The sequence below is a fragment of the Meriones unguiculatus genome, chromosome 10, assembly GCF_030254825.1.
Source record: "Meriones unguiculatus strain TT.TT164.6M chromosome 10, Bangor_MerUng_6.1, whole genome shotgun sequence".
Classification (NCBI taxonomy): Eukaryota; Metazoa; Chordata; class Mammalia; order Rodentia; family Muridae; genus Meriones; species Meriones unguiculatus.
Window position 1 is genome coordinate 20666759 of NC_083358.1, and position 15514 is coordinate 20682272.

The 15514-nt window shown below is 41.8% G+C and overlaps 1 protein-coding gene across 3 annotated transcripts in view; it reads right to left on the minus strand.

Moving 5' to 3' along the window:
• LOC110546109 (cytochrome b5 type B) overlaps positions 1–14833 on the minus strand; it is a 33105-nt gene extending 18272 nt beyond the window's left edge. For 2 of the 3 annotated variants that reach the window (XM_060392017.1, XM_021632724.2), the window contains exon 1: positions 14453–14829. In XM_060392017.1, coding sequence (XP_060248000.1) covers positions 14453–14614 — 162 coding nt within the window. In that variant the 5' untranslated portion in view covers positions 14615–14829. Of the gene's footprint in view, positions 1–14452 lie in introns of all 3 variants that reach the window. The other variant, XM_060392018.1, reaches the window with a different exon arrangement.
• Between the last annotated feature and the right edge of the window lie 681 nt (positions 14834–15514).

Below are 15514 nucleotides of genomic sequence, written 5' to 3' on the forward strand. Positions count from 1 at the left end.
CCAATTTCTAAAAGTTGTCCTCACTTTCTTCCACACTCCACAGCAACGTGCACACACATAAACTAATAAATAAATTTAAAAAAAAACTTGGCACCTGCCAGGCATGATGACACATACTTTTTATCCTAGCATCTGGGAGGTAGAAGCAAGCAGATCTCTAATTTCCAGGCCAGCCTGGCCTACAGGGTGAGTTCTAGGCCATTCAGGGCTGCAGAGAGGTCCTGTCTAAAAACAGACAGACAGACAAAAGGATACCTGGAAATGCCAAAAGGGACTGCGGCGGCTGCACAGAGTGATCACCTGTCTTTTGAAACTGTATTCACTAAGTATTACTTATTCCAAAACATTTTATTAGTATTTTATTTTTTAATTTACTATTTATTTACTTATTTATTTTTGGTTTTTTGAGACAGGGTTTCTCTGTGTAGGCTTAACTGTCCTAGACTCCCGTTTGTAGACCAGGCTGGCCTCAAACTCAAGAGATCTAGCTGTCTCTGCCTTCTAGAATGCTGGGATTACAGGCGTGCGTCACTGCACCCAGCTCCAAAACATTATTTTCTGAACTAACACTTAGCAGTTCCTGACTTCAATACTCAGCAAACATTTGCTTGTTAACAAATCTGGAATTTTCATTAATACACCCAAACCTATGTTTCTGAGATACTAGTGTTTTTTTTAATTAGTTACTTTTTATAACAACCACTTAAGCAGCACTAATATTTTAAAGATTAATTCAAGAGAAATACAAAGCCTTTCAAAGTCACCTGCCAATCACAGTCACTTACTCACCAACTCCCTGAGGATCAGAAAGCTTCTATTTTGGTCTCCTAAAAGGTTTCCACCCAGGAGAGCCCAGCATTTAAGCATGCTATTTTAGTGCAGGAGTGTGAATGCCACCACAGAGCTGTTTCATCTGGAGATAAAGAAATCACTGCATAGGGGACTATCTCCCAATTTGCTCTCTGTCTAAACTATGGGAGATATTTTCCCTTTACGGCATAGCTAACAAACAGGCTTTCACAGAAAGAGGATATGACAGGCCTGGTGGCACAGACCCATAACCCCCCGCATCTCAAAGGGCTGAGGCAAGACATCCCAAATCAAGCCAGCTGGTGCAACTTTGTCAACTCCTCTATCAAAGTAAAAAGCAAGCAGGACATGGTGGTGCACACCTTTAAACCCCAGCACTCAGGAGACAGAGGCAGGTGGATTTCTGTGAGGACTTAAGAGCTGCCATTACAACTGCATAAAGCTGGGAGAGCAAGAGATAGTCCTCCCCAGGAAAGGATACCCCAATTGGCTGCCCAGTGCCAAATGGTCATCCCTGAAAACATACATACATACATACATACATACATACATACAGTAACATTATACAGCTTTGACAGGTTGTTTTTAGGAATATGTATGTATATACAAATCTGTATATGCCTACAATAACAACTGATGAAAAAGAGGCCACAAATTTGAAGAACAGAAGGGGTATAGGAGAAGGTTTGAAGAGAGACATGTTGTAATTAGAATACAATCTCAAAAATGAACAACAAAGCTTGAAAAATGATTGTTAAAAAAATAAAAATAAAAAAGAGTTGCCCTTACCGTGGTAAGTACTGTGTGAAATGGAGTCTCTCTGAACAAGAGGGAGGCTACATGAGATGTGTATGGGCAACAGGACCATTCTTTCCTGAGCCCTGATACTAGAAAACAGAGGAATAACAAGTGTGTGGAAGGAAAAGGCCAACTCAAAAATGTCTTGGGGGCTCAGCCGTTAGGAGCAAGTATTGCTCTTGCAGAGGACCCAGGTTCAGTTCCTAGCACCCACATCGTGATTCATAACCATCCAGTTACAGGGGATCCGATACCTTCTGACCTCTGCAAGCACCAAAGCATACCTGTTGTACACATACATACATGAAGGCAAAACACTGACATATAAAATAAATGAATAAACAATAAAAATATTTAAAATGTATGGGGGGTCTTACTATGTACCCCAGCTGTCTAGGAACTCACCATGTAGTCCCTGAACTCACAGAGATCCACCTGCCTCTGACTCCCCAGTGCTGCAATTAAAAGTGTACAGCTTAAAACAAATAAATAAATAAAAATAAATATGAAATGTTTTAGGGCTGAGAGATGGCTCAATGAGTACAGTGCTTATCCCACATGTGAGAAACCAGAAGTCATGTAAACACTAGGTGGCATGGCAGCCTGCCTGTAATTCCAGAGCTGGAGGGACAGAAATGAGGGATCGCTGGAGCACACTGGCTAGCTAGACTAGCCATATAGGTGAGCTTCAAATTCAACTGAGAGATCCTGCTTCAAATTAAGAACGACTCTCGAAGTCAGCTTCAGCTTCCACACACATGCATACACACACACAAAGAGTACATGCAAATACACCCAACACATCACAGTAAAAATGTGTTACCTTTTTTCTTCCGTTAACTCTAGAAACAACAGGCAGAGAAAGGGAAAAAACCTGAGCTACTGATAAAATACTTTTAAAAACCTTTGGAAGAAAGCTGGAGAGATGGCTCAGCGCTTAAGAGCACTGGCTGTTCTTCCAGAGGTCCAGTTCAATTCCCAGCAACCACATGGTGGCTTTCAACCAATCTGTAATGAAATCTTGACTCCCTCTTCTGCTGTGCATGAGAACAGAATTCATAAATCTTAAAAAAAAAAACTTTGGACGAGCATTAAAATTAAGTATTATGTGCAGTCAGCCCTAACTTTAAGCATAATAAACTATTTTTGTGAATAAACACCTTACATATTTATATTTGTGTTGATATTTTTATCATTTTCTTTACAGAGTTCATAATTTTCATTATTAAAGATTTATTTTAACTATAGATAAGGAAATAAAATTTCCCTGTTCATTTCAACTGACATAAAAAACAAATGGGTCAAAATTTTATTCACAAAAATTCTTTTTAGCATGAATACCTAGCTAGTGCCAGGACAGACTCAGCAAATTTCTATCTCTGAATACTAAGGAAAAATGAATGACTCTAATATATTGCTATATTCTCAAGTGTTTTCAGGATCAAAGAAGGGTTATATTACAAAGGTTCCTGCCTCAGAGTTAAGAATCTATCAAACTGGAGCTGGAAAGACGGTTGAGCAGTTAAAAGCACTGGCTGCTGTTCTAGAGGACCCAGATTTTGTCCCCAGCACTCACATGGAGGGTCACAACTGTCTGTAATTCCAGTTTCAAGAGAGCCGGTGTCTTCTTCTAGCCTCCTCAGGCACCAAGCACACATATGGTGCATAGACATACATGCAAGTAAATACCCATACACATAAAATAAAATTTTTAAAATGTTAAAATATATATCAAATCCACAGGAAGATTAATGTTGTCATCAGTGAGTGTATCACTCAGCTGAACTAAATAAACATGATGGTGCTCTGTGGGAAGCCACAAACTGTGTAGTAACATTCAGCTCCAGAGCAAACCAAAGCAAGGCCTAAGACACATACAGGATTTTTTTTATTACTCAATATTTGCCCCATAGGTGACCTGTGGCATTTAAAGCAAGTTTGTAATGTGATACCCAAAACAAATAAAATAAAATTTCCTTGCATTCATCCTGCGCCCAGGAAAGACAGTGCAGGCATTTCAGAGTTAAAAGCTCAACTCTCAATCTTTGCACAAGACTATTTGCAAATAATGCTAATGCTCATAGATTAGAAATCCCAAGTTTGAACAACCCCTACACTTAAGGCTCAGGGAACATCCTGAAGGGGGCCTGAAAGATTTAAGAGCCACAGGACCAGAATATCTGCTGATAGACAGGGACTCTGCACTTAAAATCTCAACAGTATGGTTGCCTAAGCTTAATCAGATAATGACCACAGTTGGTTTCTTTTGTTTTGGTTTGGTTTGGCTTGGTTTGGTTTTGAAGCAAAGCCTCTCTACATAACTACGCTGGAATTCACTACATACACCAGGCTGCCCTAAAATTCAAGAGATCCACCTGCCTCTATCTCCCGAGTGTTCATGTTAAAGGTAGCATCACCATACCCTAGTTTCTGGATTGGTATTTGTTTATGATCAGTGAGGACAGGAGAGATTGCTCAGTCAGCAAAGTGCTTTTCACACAAGCATAAAGATCTGGGTCTTTATGTACTCAGCCTAATGACCTGAGTTCATTCCCATGACCCACATGGTAGAGGGAGAAAACAGATTCCTAAAAGTTGTCTGACTTCCACGTGTGTTATGGTATGCACATGCATGTGTCACACCACACACTTTAAATAAATAAATAAATAAATATTTAATCATAATTAAAATTTTAAAGAAAAATCAAATGTATCAGTGTACCAGATCACATTAACTGAAAGGGAAAAACAACTTAGTCATCTCAGTGACAGAAGAAAGCATTTGACAAAGTACAACACCCTGATAAAAATCTTAGAAAACTACAAACAAGGAAATGTCAGCAATATAATAAAGAGCACTTACAAAAAACATACAATAGAATATTCAAAAGTGAAAGACTGTTCCTTAGATCAATAGCAAGATCAGATGGCAGTTCTCGGGACTGCTGTTCAGTATGACATGGAAAGTTCTAGCCACACTTACACAAATACAGAGAAATTCCAGTAAGGAAAAGAAGGAAGGAGAGAGAGAAAGAACAAAAGAACGAAAGAAAGAAAACAGAAGAAAATCTACAAAGAACCTGCAAGAAAGGTTATTAACAGCTCACAAACTAAATCAACAAGGTTTTGAGGAACAAGCTAAAAAAAAAAAAAGTGTTTTCACAAACCAGCAATCAATGATTGAAAAAAAGGAAGAAAGGAGGAAAGAAAAAAAAAAAGAGAGAGAGAAATTCTACTTAAAATACAGCATCTAGAAGAATTTACCACCGAGTTCAATCATAACCATGGAATCCCAGGCTGGCATTGAACTTACAGCAATCCTTCTGCCTCAGCCTCCTGAATACCAGGATCACAGCCATGAACCATCACAGCTAACATATATGGTTCCATTTATCTGGGTGCCTATTGTAGTTAAATTCACAGAAACAGAAATGAGAACAGCTATCTGCTGAGGCTGGGTACATCAGGGAATTAGAATTTGTTACTTAACAAGTAGTGTTTCAGTTTGGAATGAGAAAGCTCTGAAGATGGGATAGTGGTGACAACTCCCAAAAATATGTGAATGTTCTTACTGTCAAACTATATACCTATAAATGATGAAAATGGTAAATGTTATGATAAAAATTACTGTAATAAGAATGTTTTTTATTTAAAGAGTATAGTAAAGGGCTGATAGGATGTCTCAATAGATAAGTCTCTGCTGACAAACTTAATGACCTAAGTTTGATCGCCAGAACCTACAAGGTGGAAGAAAGGAAGTGACTCCAGAAAGTTTTCCTACGCAATACTGTAAATGAAATGAGTGCCACTGAATTGTGCAGGTAACAACAGCTAAAACAAAGAGCTAAGGGTTTGTATAGATAAACAGATAGGTGGGTAGGCAGATACACACATGCATAGCTGGGTCAATCCTCAATGTTGAAAAGTTAAAATAGTACACACGCACACACACACCACTTACTGTTATAAAAGAGAAGCTACATTTGCATAGCAGCAATTAATACAAGCCCAAAACTTGCTATTTGTTGGGCATTGGTCTGGTGCTCTATGTACTGAGACACTAAATTCTGAACCCCAAGATCTGGGTGCAGTCCAGACAAGTGCATTCTCTTGTATACTGAACACTGTTGTGTAAACTTTGCTCCCCAATAATCTGATTGGTCAACAAAAGTCTAGACACCCTGTATCTGGGCAGAAGAGAGGTAGGCAGAGCTTCAGTTCCCAGGCTTGGGATCTCAGGTAGGGACCACGAGAAGAAACAGAGGAAGAAGAAAGCCACCATGGGGTAGTATGAACCGTGAGCATGTGGTCATGAGATGGCTTGATGGAGCACAAGCAGCCCAGACAAAATATACAGAGATTAATACTGGGGTACATGGCTGGGATATAGCAGATTAGTTTAGAGAACTGATACCTACCTGCCCATCTCTTTAAAGATTATAAAGTGCTTATATATTATATTATATTATATTATATTATATTATATTATATTATATTATATTATATTATATGTGCTTTAAAGATTATAAATCTAAAAGGTCTCTGTGTCTTTTATTTAAGAACTAAATGGTCTAAAGTGGAGTAGGAACCCCTAATAAGATACTTAGTAGCAAAGGAGGCATAATAAAACCCCTGGAAAATAATTGTGCTATAGCTATTGTCTAAATCACAACCAAACAAGACAAGAGTATGGGATTATCCTCAGTAATCTAGATCAGTTGTCTATACTAATTAAGTCTACTGGACAATAAAAAATGTCTTCTTTGGCCTAGGGGTGGAGCTCAGTGGCAGTGTCCTCAGGATTTGCAGAAGCCCAGGATTTGATTCTTAACATGGCAAAAACAGAACATAAATAATAACATAATTCACAAGGAGCTGGAGAGATGTCTCCATAGCCAAGAGCACTTACTGTCTTGAAGAGGAGGCAGTTTGGTTCCCAGGACCACACTGGGCACTGTTCTAACCTCTACAGGCTCCTGTACTCAAGTGCACAAATATACACACACACAGAAAATTAAAAACAAATCAGAACAAAACAAATCACATAAACAGGAGCTAGAGATACAGTTCCGTCATAGAGTGTTTGCCTAGTAAGCCCAAGGTCCCTAGTCAAACCTCTACACCAAAACAAAATTCTCACCTAGTTTATGTAAAAGCTAGTATTACACAATACATAATGCCCCCTTTCTTTAGCACCTACTCTGCACACAAATCTCTTATGTTTGGTTTCAGTTTTTTGTTGTAATTCAGACAGTTCCCAAACTCAAGATCTTCCCAATTCAGCTTAATAGGTACAGGGATCTCAGATAAGAGACACCATAGCTAGCTTGCACTTAAATTTTGTGTAAGTTACCATATAAACGAGCAAAAGAGAGGAAACAACAGACTGTGTGAGCTCTGTATCTCTGACTCAAGCAAAAGCAACCAAGTAAAATACTATGAGAAAACCTTATACTGTCCTCTTGTGAAGGATCTTAGTCATTTCAACCATCCAAAGACTGTGCAGTGGGGAGTAGAGATAGTCTTAAATTCAATCCCCTTACTAAGTACTACTGACAGAGGACAGAAAAATATATGCTTTGGTAAAGAAACAAAAGAATAAATTACTAGTGGAAATGTATTCCAGATTGTTAAATCTTTGGAAAGAACAGAGGACTGGTGGACTGACGAGAAAATGTGAGGAATGATGATCACAGAATAAAATTCTAGCTGGAAAAAAGATTAATCAAGTTCTCTGTGGATGGAAACTCCATACCAATGCAGTACAAATGTGACAATGGAACTCTACTAAGGACCACCTGACTGGAAAATAGAACTGAGAAACATTAGCCTGAGGAAGCTGCAAAAACGAGGCTGGATGATAAAGAGCAATCTCTAGCCAAATATATTATATCACCAAAGCCAAATACGAAGATTAAAGAGTGGCAGGGCAGAGAAAGATAACAGAGCTAGGGGCTGACAGGAGGAAATGATGCCATTGGCTTGGGGCTAAGAATGAGCCTGGTAAGACAGGGGTGTTGTCTAGGAAACTAGCCAGATGGCAAAGGGTGCAACCTGGCAAGGTCAACAAATCACTCCAAGTCGCAAATTTAGGTCTAGAAATTCCAACATGACCTGATAACCTTACCCCCGCCCCAGGCCTCACTGCTACAGACATTCACACGTCTATGTATCTTCACAGAACACCACAATTTTACTTGCTTTTTTATTTTTATGTTTTTGTTTTTCCAGACAGGGTTTCCCTGCGTGGCCTTGGCTGTCCTGGACTTGCTTTGTAGACCAGGCTGGCCTCAAACTCACAGAGAGATTCAGCCTCTGCCTCGCCAAGTGCTTGTGTACACCACCACGCCTGGCTAGAATGTCACAATTTTAACTAGCTAATCATTGTGGGGGAAGCACACACATGCCAAAGCACATATGCAGAGGTCAGGGAACAACCCTGTGAAGTAGGCCCCAGGAATCAAATTCGGGTAGTCAGACTTGCACACGTGCTCTGCCAGCTGGGCTATCTAGAACCTATAGATGTTTTGTTCTTAAAATTTCTTTATTTTCCATCATACTAGAAACTCTTAGGAATAGGAACCACAGCTGTCTTCTATGTGATTGAGAACAGGATGACATTTAAAATATGGGAAGATTAGGGAGTACTCACTCTGTTCTCATAGGAACATATATGCACACATGAGAAGGCACATGCATCATCACACATAAAATGAATAAACAAATGAAAACAAAACACATTGCCTGGGTCATCCTGCCTGCACAGGGCCAGTGATTAATAGCCTGAATTCTCTGCCTTCTTCAGGCAAAGCTACTGTCTCCTAGTATGAAAGTCGCTACTTTAAAGCACCTGTCACCACATAGCATTCCAAAGATGAGGTTGGAATACGTGAAGTCCCAGGTTTGAGCTCTATCATCAATAAATGTTGCTGGAAACATTGACCTTGAGATATTGCGATGATTTAAATGAGAATGCTCCCCAAGCCCCACCTCCAAATATGTGAATGCTCCATCCCCAGTTAATGGAACTGTTTGGGAAGGATTGGATTAGCCTTGTTTTGAGTGGCTGTGACCTTGTTGGAGGAGGTGTGTGACTAGAAGTGGGTTTTGTGATCTCAAAAGCTCACACCAGACCCAGTCTCTCTCTCTCTGCCTGCAACTTATGAATCAGCTACTGATCCTATACCTCCCTATCATTATGTTCATGGACTGACCCTCTGAAACTGTAAGTAAACCTCTAATTAAAGACTTCCTGTATAAGTTGCCTTGGTCATGAGATATTTTCACAGCAATAGAACAGTAACTAAGATAGGTATACAGGTTAAAAAACAAAAAAAACAAAAAAAAAAAAAACAGGGGCCAGGCTGGCTGGTGATAACACACCTTTATTTCCAGTTTAGGGAGGCAGAGAACAGGGGATTTCTATGAATTCAAGGCCAGCCTGATCTACATAGAGAGTTTCAGACTAGCCAAGGCTTCAGAGAGTCTGTCTCAAAAAAATAAAAATAAAAACCAAAAACAAAAATAAAAAAGCAATGCAGGGGCAAGTGATGGCTCAGCGATTAAAAGTGCTTACAGAAGATTCAAGTTTGGTTCCCAGCATCTATATCAGGTGGCTCATAACTGCCTGTAACTCCAGTTTAAGGGGATCCAACACCTAGCCTCCACAGGCACCTAGCATGAGCTCCCTACCAAGCCAGACATTTCCTGGCGTCTGCATAGTTCTCTGGCCATATCATGCTTCTTTACTGCAGACAGAGAAGTCATCTTCTCATGAAGGCTTTTATCCATCGGTTCTTCCCCCAGTACTGGAGGCTGAATAGAAGACCTATGCACACTGCGTAAGTGCTTTACCAATGCGCTAGACACCTGTCCTGACTTCTTGTATGTTTCCTTCATACACAGAGACAGAGTTTACAATCATTTCATCAGTTTTGTTTTCTTTTGTCTTCCCTAGAATGGAAACTTCAAGAGGGCAGGACCAAATGCTGAGATTACAGTGGGTCACAGTGCCCAGCTTAGATTCCTCTTCTGAGAAAGCTGTTTTTACACACAAGCTCTATGTTCTTTCACTTCAGCTTTTTTTTTTTCACTTCATCTTTTAAAATTATTTTACTTACTATGTGGGTTTGTGTGTGTATGTGTGTGTGTCTGTGCTCCCACATGTATGTACCATAGCATGCATGTAGAGATCAGAGGACAACTTCTGTTTTCTCCTTCCACAATGGGTCCTGGGGATCTAACTCAGGCTGTCAGGCTTGCTTAGCAAACACTTACCCACTGAGCCATCTCACTGGTCCAAGTGTTTTCCCTTATTACACACAGGGAGAAAATAATTTTACTCTATAATTTAATAAATACTATATTAACACTATATCATATTACATATAACTACCTGAATAAAGCTTCAGAAAAAAACATAGTAGATAATAGAGATGCATGTTGATATTTTCAGACCAATGTTATGAAATATTTTCACTATTTTTTCCCAATGATTATTTTTTCTAAACTACTAAAAAGGGGGGGGGCGGACACTGATATGGGGTAAAGCTGTAGCTTGGTAGTACAGGGTTTGCCTCAAATGCACAAAGTCATGGGTCAGTCCCTAGCATCCCACAAACCATGTGCAAGTACATAACCTACAACCTCACCACTTGGGAGGTAAAGGCAAGAGGATCACAAGTCAGAGGTCATCTTCCAACAACCTAGAAATTTGAGGTCTGTTTAGTCTACATGACACCTTGTTTCATATTAAAACAGGCACACACAGAGAACCCCAACAAGGAATGGTATGTACTCTTTTCATTTCTAACTCTTAATACATAAAATAGCAATGATTTTTTTTAATATAAAAGTAATCTGGTAGGGAAAGATATTACCAACTCTAAGCCATCTCAAACCCTAGCCACATCCCAATTTAACCACAGTCATTAATAAAAAACCGGCAAAAGTATGGATTCAAGGTAGCAGATCAAGGTTCCCTCACTAATCCCCAAGTGATTTCACACTGGAAAGAGAGATGCAAATCAAATATGTCTTCCCCATCTCATATAACAGTGACCCTGTTTGCGACATCCTGAAAGCTCCAAATGCTGGCATCATCAACTCCATTTTCATTCCTTTCTAGAGTCCAGTGCACCATAAACCATCAGAGCACCGGCATCCTTCTCATTACCCCCACTGATGCTATTCTGGTCAAAGACAATACTCCGTGCCTTCATCACAACACCTTCCTTAACCATGCTCTTCCATTCTACCATTGTCCTCCATCATTGCTTTCTCAGTAGTGCTGTCAGGAAGACCCAACTAAACATTAAATCGCATTATATCATGCTTTGTCTCTAATGATTCTTCCCTCTCAGAACAGAAATCAAAGTTCATTCTAGGACATGATCGGGCCTTTGATTATTCTGATCTCAGGTGCTTCTATCCAACCACTGAATCGTCACTGACTGCCCAAACACACCAGACATATTCCTACCTCAGGGCCTCTTTGCCTTCTTCCAGCAATACTCTCCTTATGGGTATCTGCATGGCTAGCTCCCTCCACTTTACTCCTGGCCTTTAGTCATCTTCATAACACTATTTCTGGCCTTCACCCCTTCATCTTCATGATTTTGCCACATAGACCACCTTCTTTCTTCTTAGCACCTACCTATCTAACCATGGAATGCAATGCCTACATTTACTGTTTCCTGTCTATTTCCTATGCACTGCAGACTCTAGATGGCACAAGGGTTTATTCACTACTGTATTCTTAGCACGAAAAACAGGATCTGGAGCCAAGCAAAGGCTTAATATTTGATTAAACAGATGAATGACTAAGCTTGGACAGCAAGAGATTATGGAACAAGTTAACCAGGAACAGCTAACGGCAAGCTGAGCATGGTGGTTCAAGCGTGTCATCTTAGCACTCAGGAAAGTGGAAGGACAAAGGAGGATTCTCACAAATTCAATGCCAGTCTGGTACCGAAAAGCGCCAGCCTAGAATATGTGTAAGAGCCTGTCTTAAAAAAAAAAAAAAAATCAATAATAATGATGATGATGAAAGAAACAACTAATGTGGATAAAGATCTGTATATCAAAATTCAAGGGAAGCCGTGTTTACCAGATCTTACCTCTAGCTATATCCCTGTATGGTGAAATAGGCTGGCAACGTCCTTATCTGGGTCCTTCCAAATTCACTATCTATGCTCAATCAATCAAAGAATTCTGGGAGCCAGGCACCACGGCGTATGCCTGTGGTCCCAGCACTCAGGGAGGCAGAGGCAGGAGGATCTCTGTGTGTTCAAGGCCAGCCTGGTCTACAAAGCAAATTCCAGGACAGCTAAGGCTACACAGAGAAACCCTGTCTCAAAAAAAAAAAAAAAGAAGAAGAAGAAGAAGAACAAACCAGAGAGCCAGATGTGGTAGCACAGACTTGTGATCCCAGCTCTCCCAGAGGCTGAGACAGGAGGAGGCCTACAAAGAGTTTAGTGCCTAGCCTGGGCTACAGTGTAAAATCCTGTCTCAAACAAACGAACAATGACACTCAGGGGTAAAGTACTTTATTTGCCTAGCATGTGTGAGGGTCCTGGGTTCATTTCCCAACCTTGGGTAGGGGAGAGAGTAGTCTACTATACAAATGGAAGAAATTATCAAATTCTTAAATATTGTTCATTGTCTATTAGAAAAAATTAACATAATGTCCTCCTTTGCAAAACTTCATACTGAGACTCTGGAGGGAAGGCCTGACTCTAGGGAAATAGTTCAGAAGCAGTGCTTGCCTGGCATATGCAAGCCCTTCAAATGCAATATCCATTACCACACACACACAAAAAGAAATTAATTTTTCTCAGAACAAAGTTGTATTATAAGATATGAGCCGGGGCTGGAGAGATGGCTCAGTGGTTAAAAGCACTGTCTGCTTTTCCAAAGGACCTGGGTTCAATCCCCAGCACCCTCATGGCTGCTCATAACTGTCTGTAAATGCCAGTTCCCCGGGATCTGAAACCTTCACACTAATGTACATAAAATAAAATTAAAAAAAAAAAATGAGGCACAGCTGGGTGTGGTGGTGTACAATTTTGATCCCAGTACTCAGGGAGGCAAAGGCAGGCAGATTGCTGTGAGTTCGAGGCCAGCCTGGTCTACAAAGAGAGTCCAAAGCGAGCCTAGGCTACACAGAGAAACCATCTCGAAAAAAACAAAACAAACAAACAAAAGAATGAAAAATAATAAGATACAAGCCATAAGGATAATATTCTATAACAAAATAAAATGATCACACAATTCCAACCTTCAAACTAATCTTTGGCACTGCTCATCACTGGTTCCCTTAGCTGAGAGCACCAAAGGAACAAGAGGGTATATTCTAGGGGAATGAAGATGTTCTTTTTCTTTACTGAGGTGACTACATGGCTCAATACACTTGTCAAACCTACAGCTAGACATGTAATTCAGCTGGCAGGAGTATTAGCCTGATAAGCATGAAGGACTGGATTTCTAGCATCAAGACACACATACAGACACACAACACACTCTCGTGCACGCTGAGAAGCTCAAGGTCCTCATAGACTACTACATGATCCAGATAAAGTCCAGCCTGAGATACATCAGACCTAGTCACAGGAAGGGGGAAAAAAACTATCTGTTGCATAACAGTCTCAAAGAGATCTTGAGTAATGAGATTTGATCTGAAGAGCTAAGAAAAGGGCTGAAAGCCAGGCAGTGGTGATGCATGCCTTTAATCCCAGCACTCAGAAGACAGAGGCAGGTAGAGCTGTGAGTTCAAGGCCAGCATGGTCTACAGATTGAGTTTCAGGATAAGCAGGGCTAAGCATGGACATCCTGCCACAAAACAAAACAAGAAAAAAACGGGTTGAGTGTTCAGAGATTTATCTTAATGGTAAAACACTTGCCTAATATGCACAAGGCCCCGGTTTTATCCTCAATACCTTAAAAAGTTTTAAAAACAAAAATAAAGTGAGGTAATATATAATCAATGGCAAAAGAAGAGAAAAGAAGCTCAGTTCGTGGCCTTCAGGCTTCTAAGTCAACTCAAAGTAGGTGGTGGAGAAAAATTTAAATAGGAAAAAAAAAAAAAATCAGGCTACCACCCTTTAATCCCAGCACTCAGGAAGCAGAGGCTGGAAGCTCTCCCTCAGTTCAAGACCAGTGTTGTCTATATAGAGTTCCAGGACCCCACAATTAGACCCTGTCTTTAACACACACAAAAATCCACTGCCTAATACAGGAACAGGAGTGGGAGGAATCTCGGCTCCACAGGACAGAATGCTAATTGGTTAAGACCACATAGTGCTCTTTGGGAGGATCCAAGGTCAGTATCCAACACCCCCATCAGGAGGCTCACAACCTCCTGTTACTCCAGCTCCCGGGGTTGGGGTCTGGCCTCTGCAGACACCGAAACGCAGATGCACAGGCAGATATACATAATTTAATTTAAAAAATAAATAAATATATATATATATATATATATATCCTCGCTCCTCCTCAAGAAAATAAATGCCCCAAAGACAATGCTTCTTAAAGCACACTTCCTGGAAGGTAAGGAGCAAATCTGAAACAGGTTCGAGTGGATTAGGTGGTTCAGTGTGTGCCCTCGAGAGTTCTTGGCCACTGCGAGCCTCAGTTTCTCCCTATGGAAAACGGGCCGATGGTCTGGCGTGTCTAGCCTACTGCAAGCGCTCCACGCATTAAGAAACGCACGCGGTCACCCGCGGCTGAGACTGCCGTCCCCGAGGGGGTCGCGGTCGCGGTCCCTTCCGGGCGCCGGGCGGCTGCGCGTGGCCTCCTCCCCTCGCCCGGGCCGCGCGCGGGGGCCTCCCGCCTCCCGGACCCGCACCTCGCTGAGGAAGCGGGTGATGTTGTAGACTCGCCCGTGGATCACCATCCACGTCTCCTCGGCGGAGTTCCGCTTCGCCACCTCCTCCAGCCGGTAGTAGGTGACGGACGGGTCGCAGCCCTCGCCATTCCCGCCGCTGCCGCCGGCTTCTGGGGTCGCCATTGGGGCCGGGTCCTTCTGCGCCGCTACCTGGGGTTCCGCTCGGCCCTCGTCGGCTTCCGTAACCGGGTAAGGCCTGGTCCGACGTCCAGCTAGCCAATCAGCGTCGTCCAGCCCCTCCGACCGTGCCAATCAGATACCGTGATTTTGGACGCGGCCGGGTGACAAATGTCACCACCGGAGAGGGCACTCTGCGCTCGGCCCACGGGCGGGCCGAGTTCTACAGAGGAGAGCCTGCCCTCCGGATGTCTTTCCCCTCCCACCACCCTGGGTCCCTGAGTTCCCGGAAGCTCGTTTTCCCTTCTAGCTTCGGGACCGGTGTTACAGCTTTGCTGTTCCCCAGACTCGGAACGGGTCACTGGTTCCCCTTAGGCCCCAAAAGGCTCAGCAATAAAAATGGGCATGGTGACCTCTGCCTTCCTTGCGGAGAGGCTTGGCACACTAAATGAGGGTGTGTAAAGGGAGGTCAGAGTTTACAGCGATCGCTCTGTAAATCGCCGCTGGCGTTACACTCCAGGGCTTCGGGCGCAAGGCCTTACTTAGGACAGCAGTTGGGGCCAGGGTAGATATCTCACGTTGACTCCAGTACTGACAAAATGACCTCTAATCGAATTCTGAGTGATCGGGGACCTATCTACACTGATTTGGTTTCTAAGTGGCCTGAAATAGGATTTGCTTCACATGAGCCCTGCTAAAAGTGTAGGTATTTTGGAATTCTAAGTGAATGTGCAGGGTTATGAGGCCTTGTCTGTAATCGCCATGAAAACAGATAGGCTGGTCATCCTAAAATGTTTTCATCGCATCGCTTCACAGCCTACAAGTCATGACTCTGCGTAAACTATCTGCAACCCCTTTCACTAATATTTTATTACTTATTTACTTACTTATTTTGAAACGTGTCAG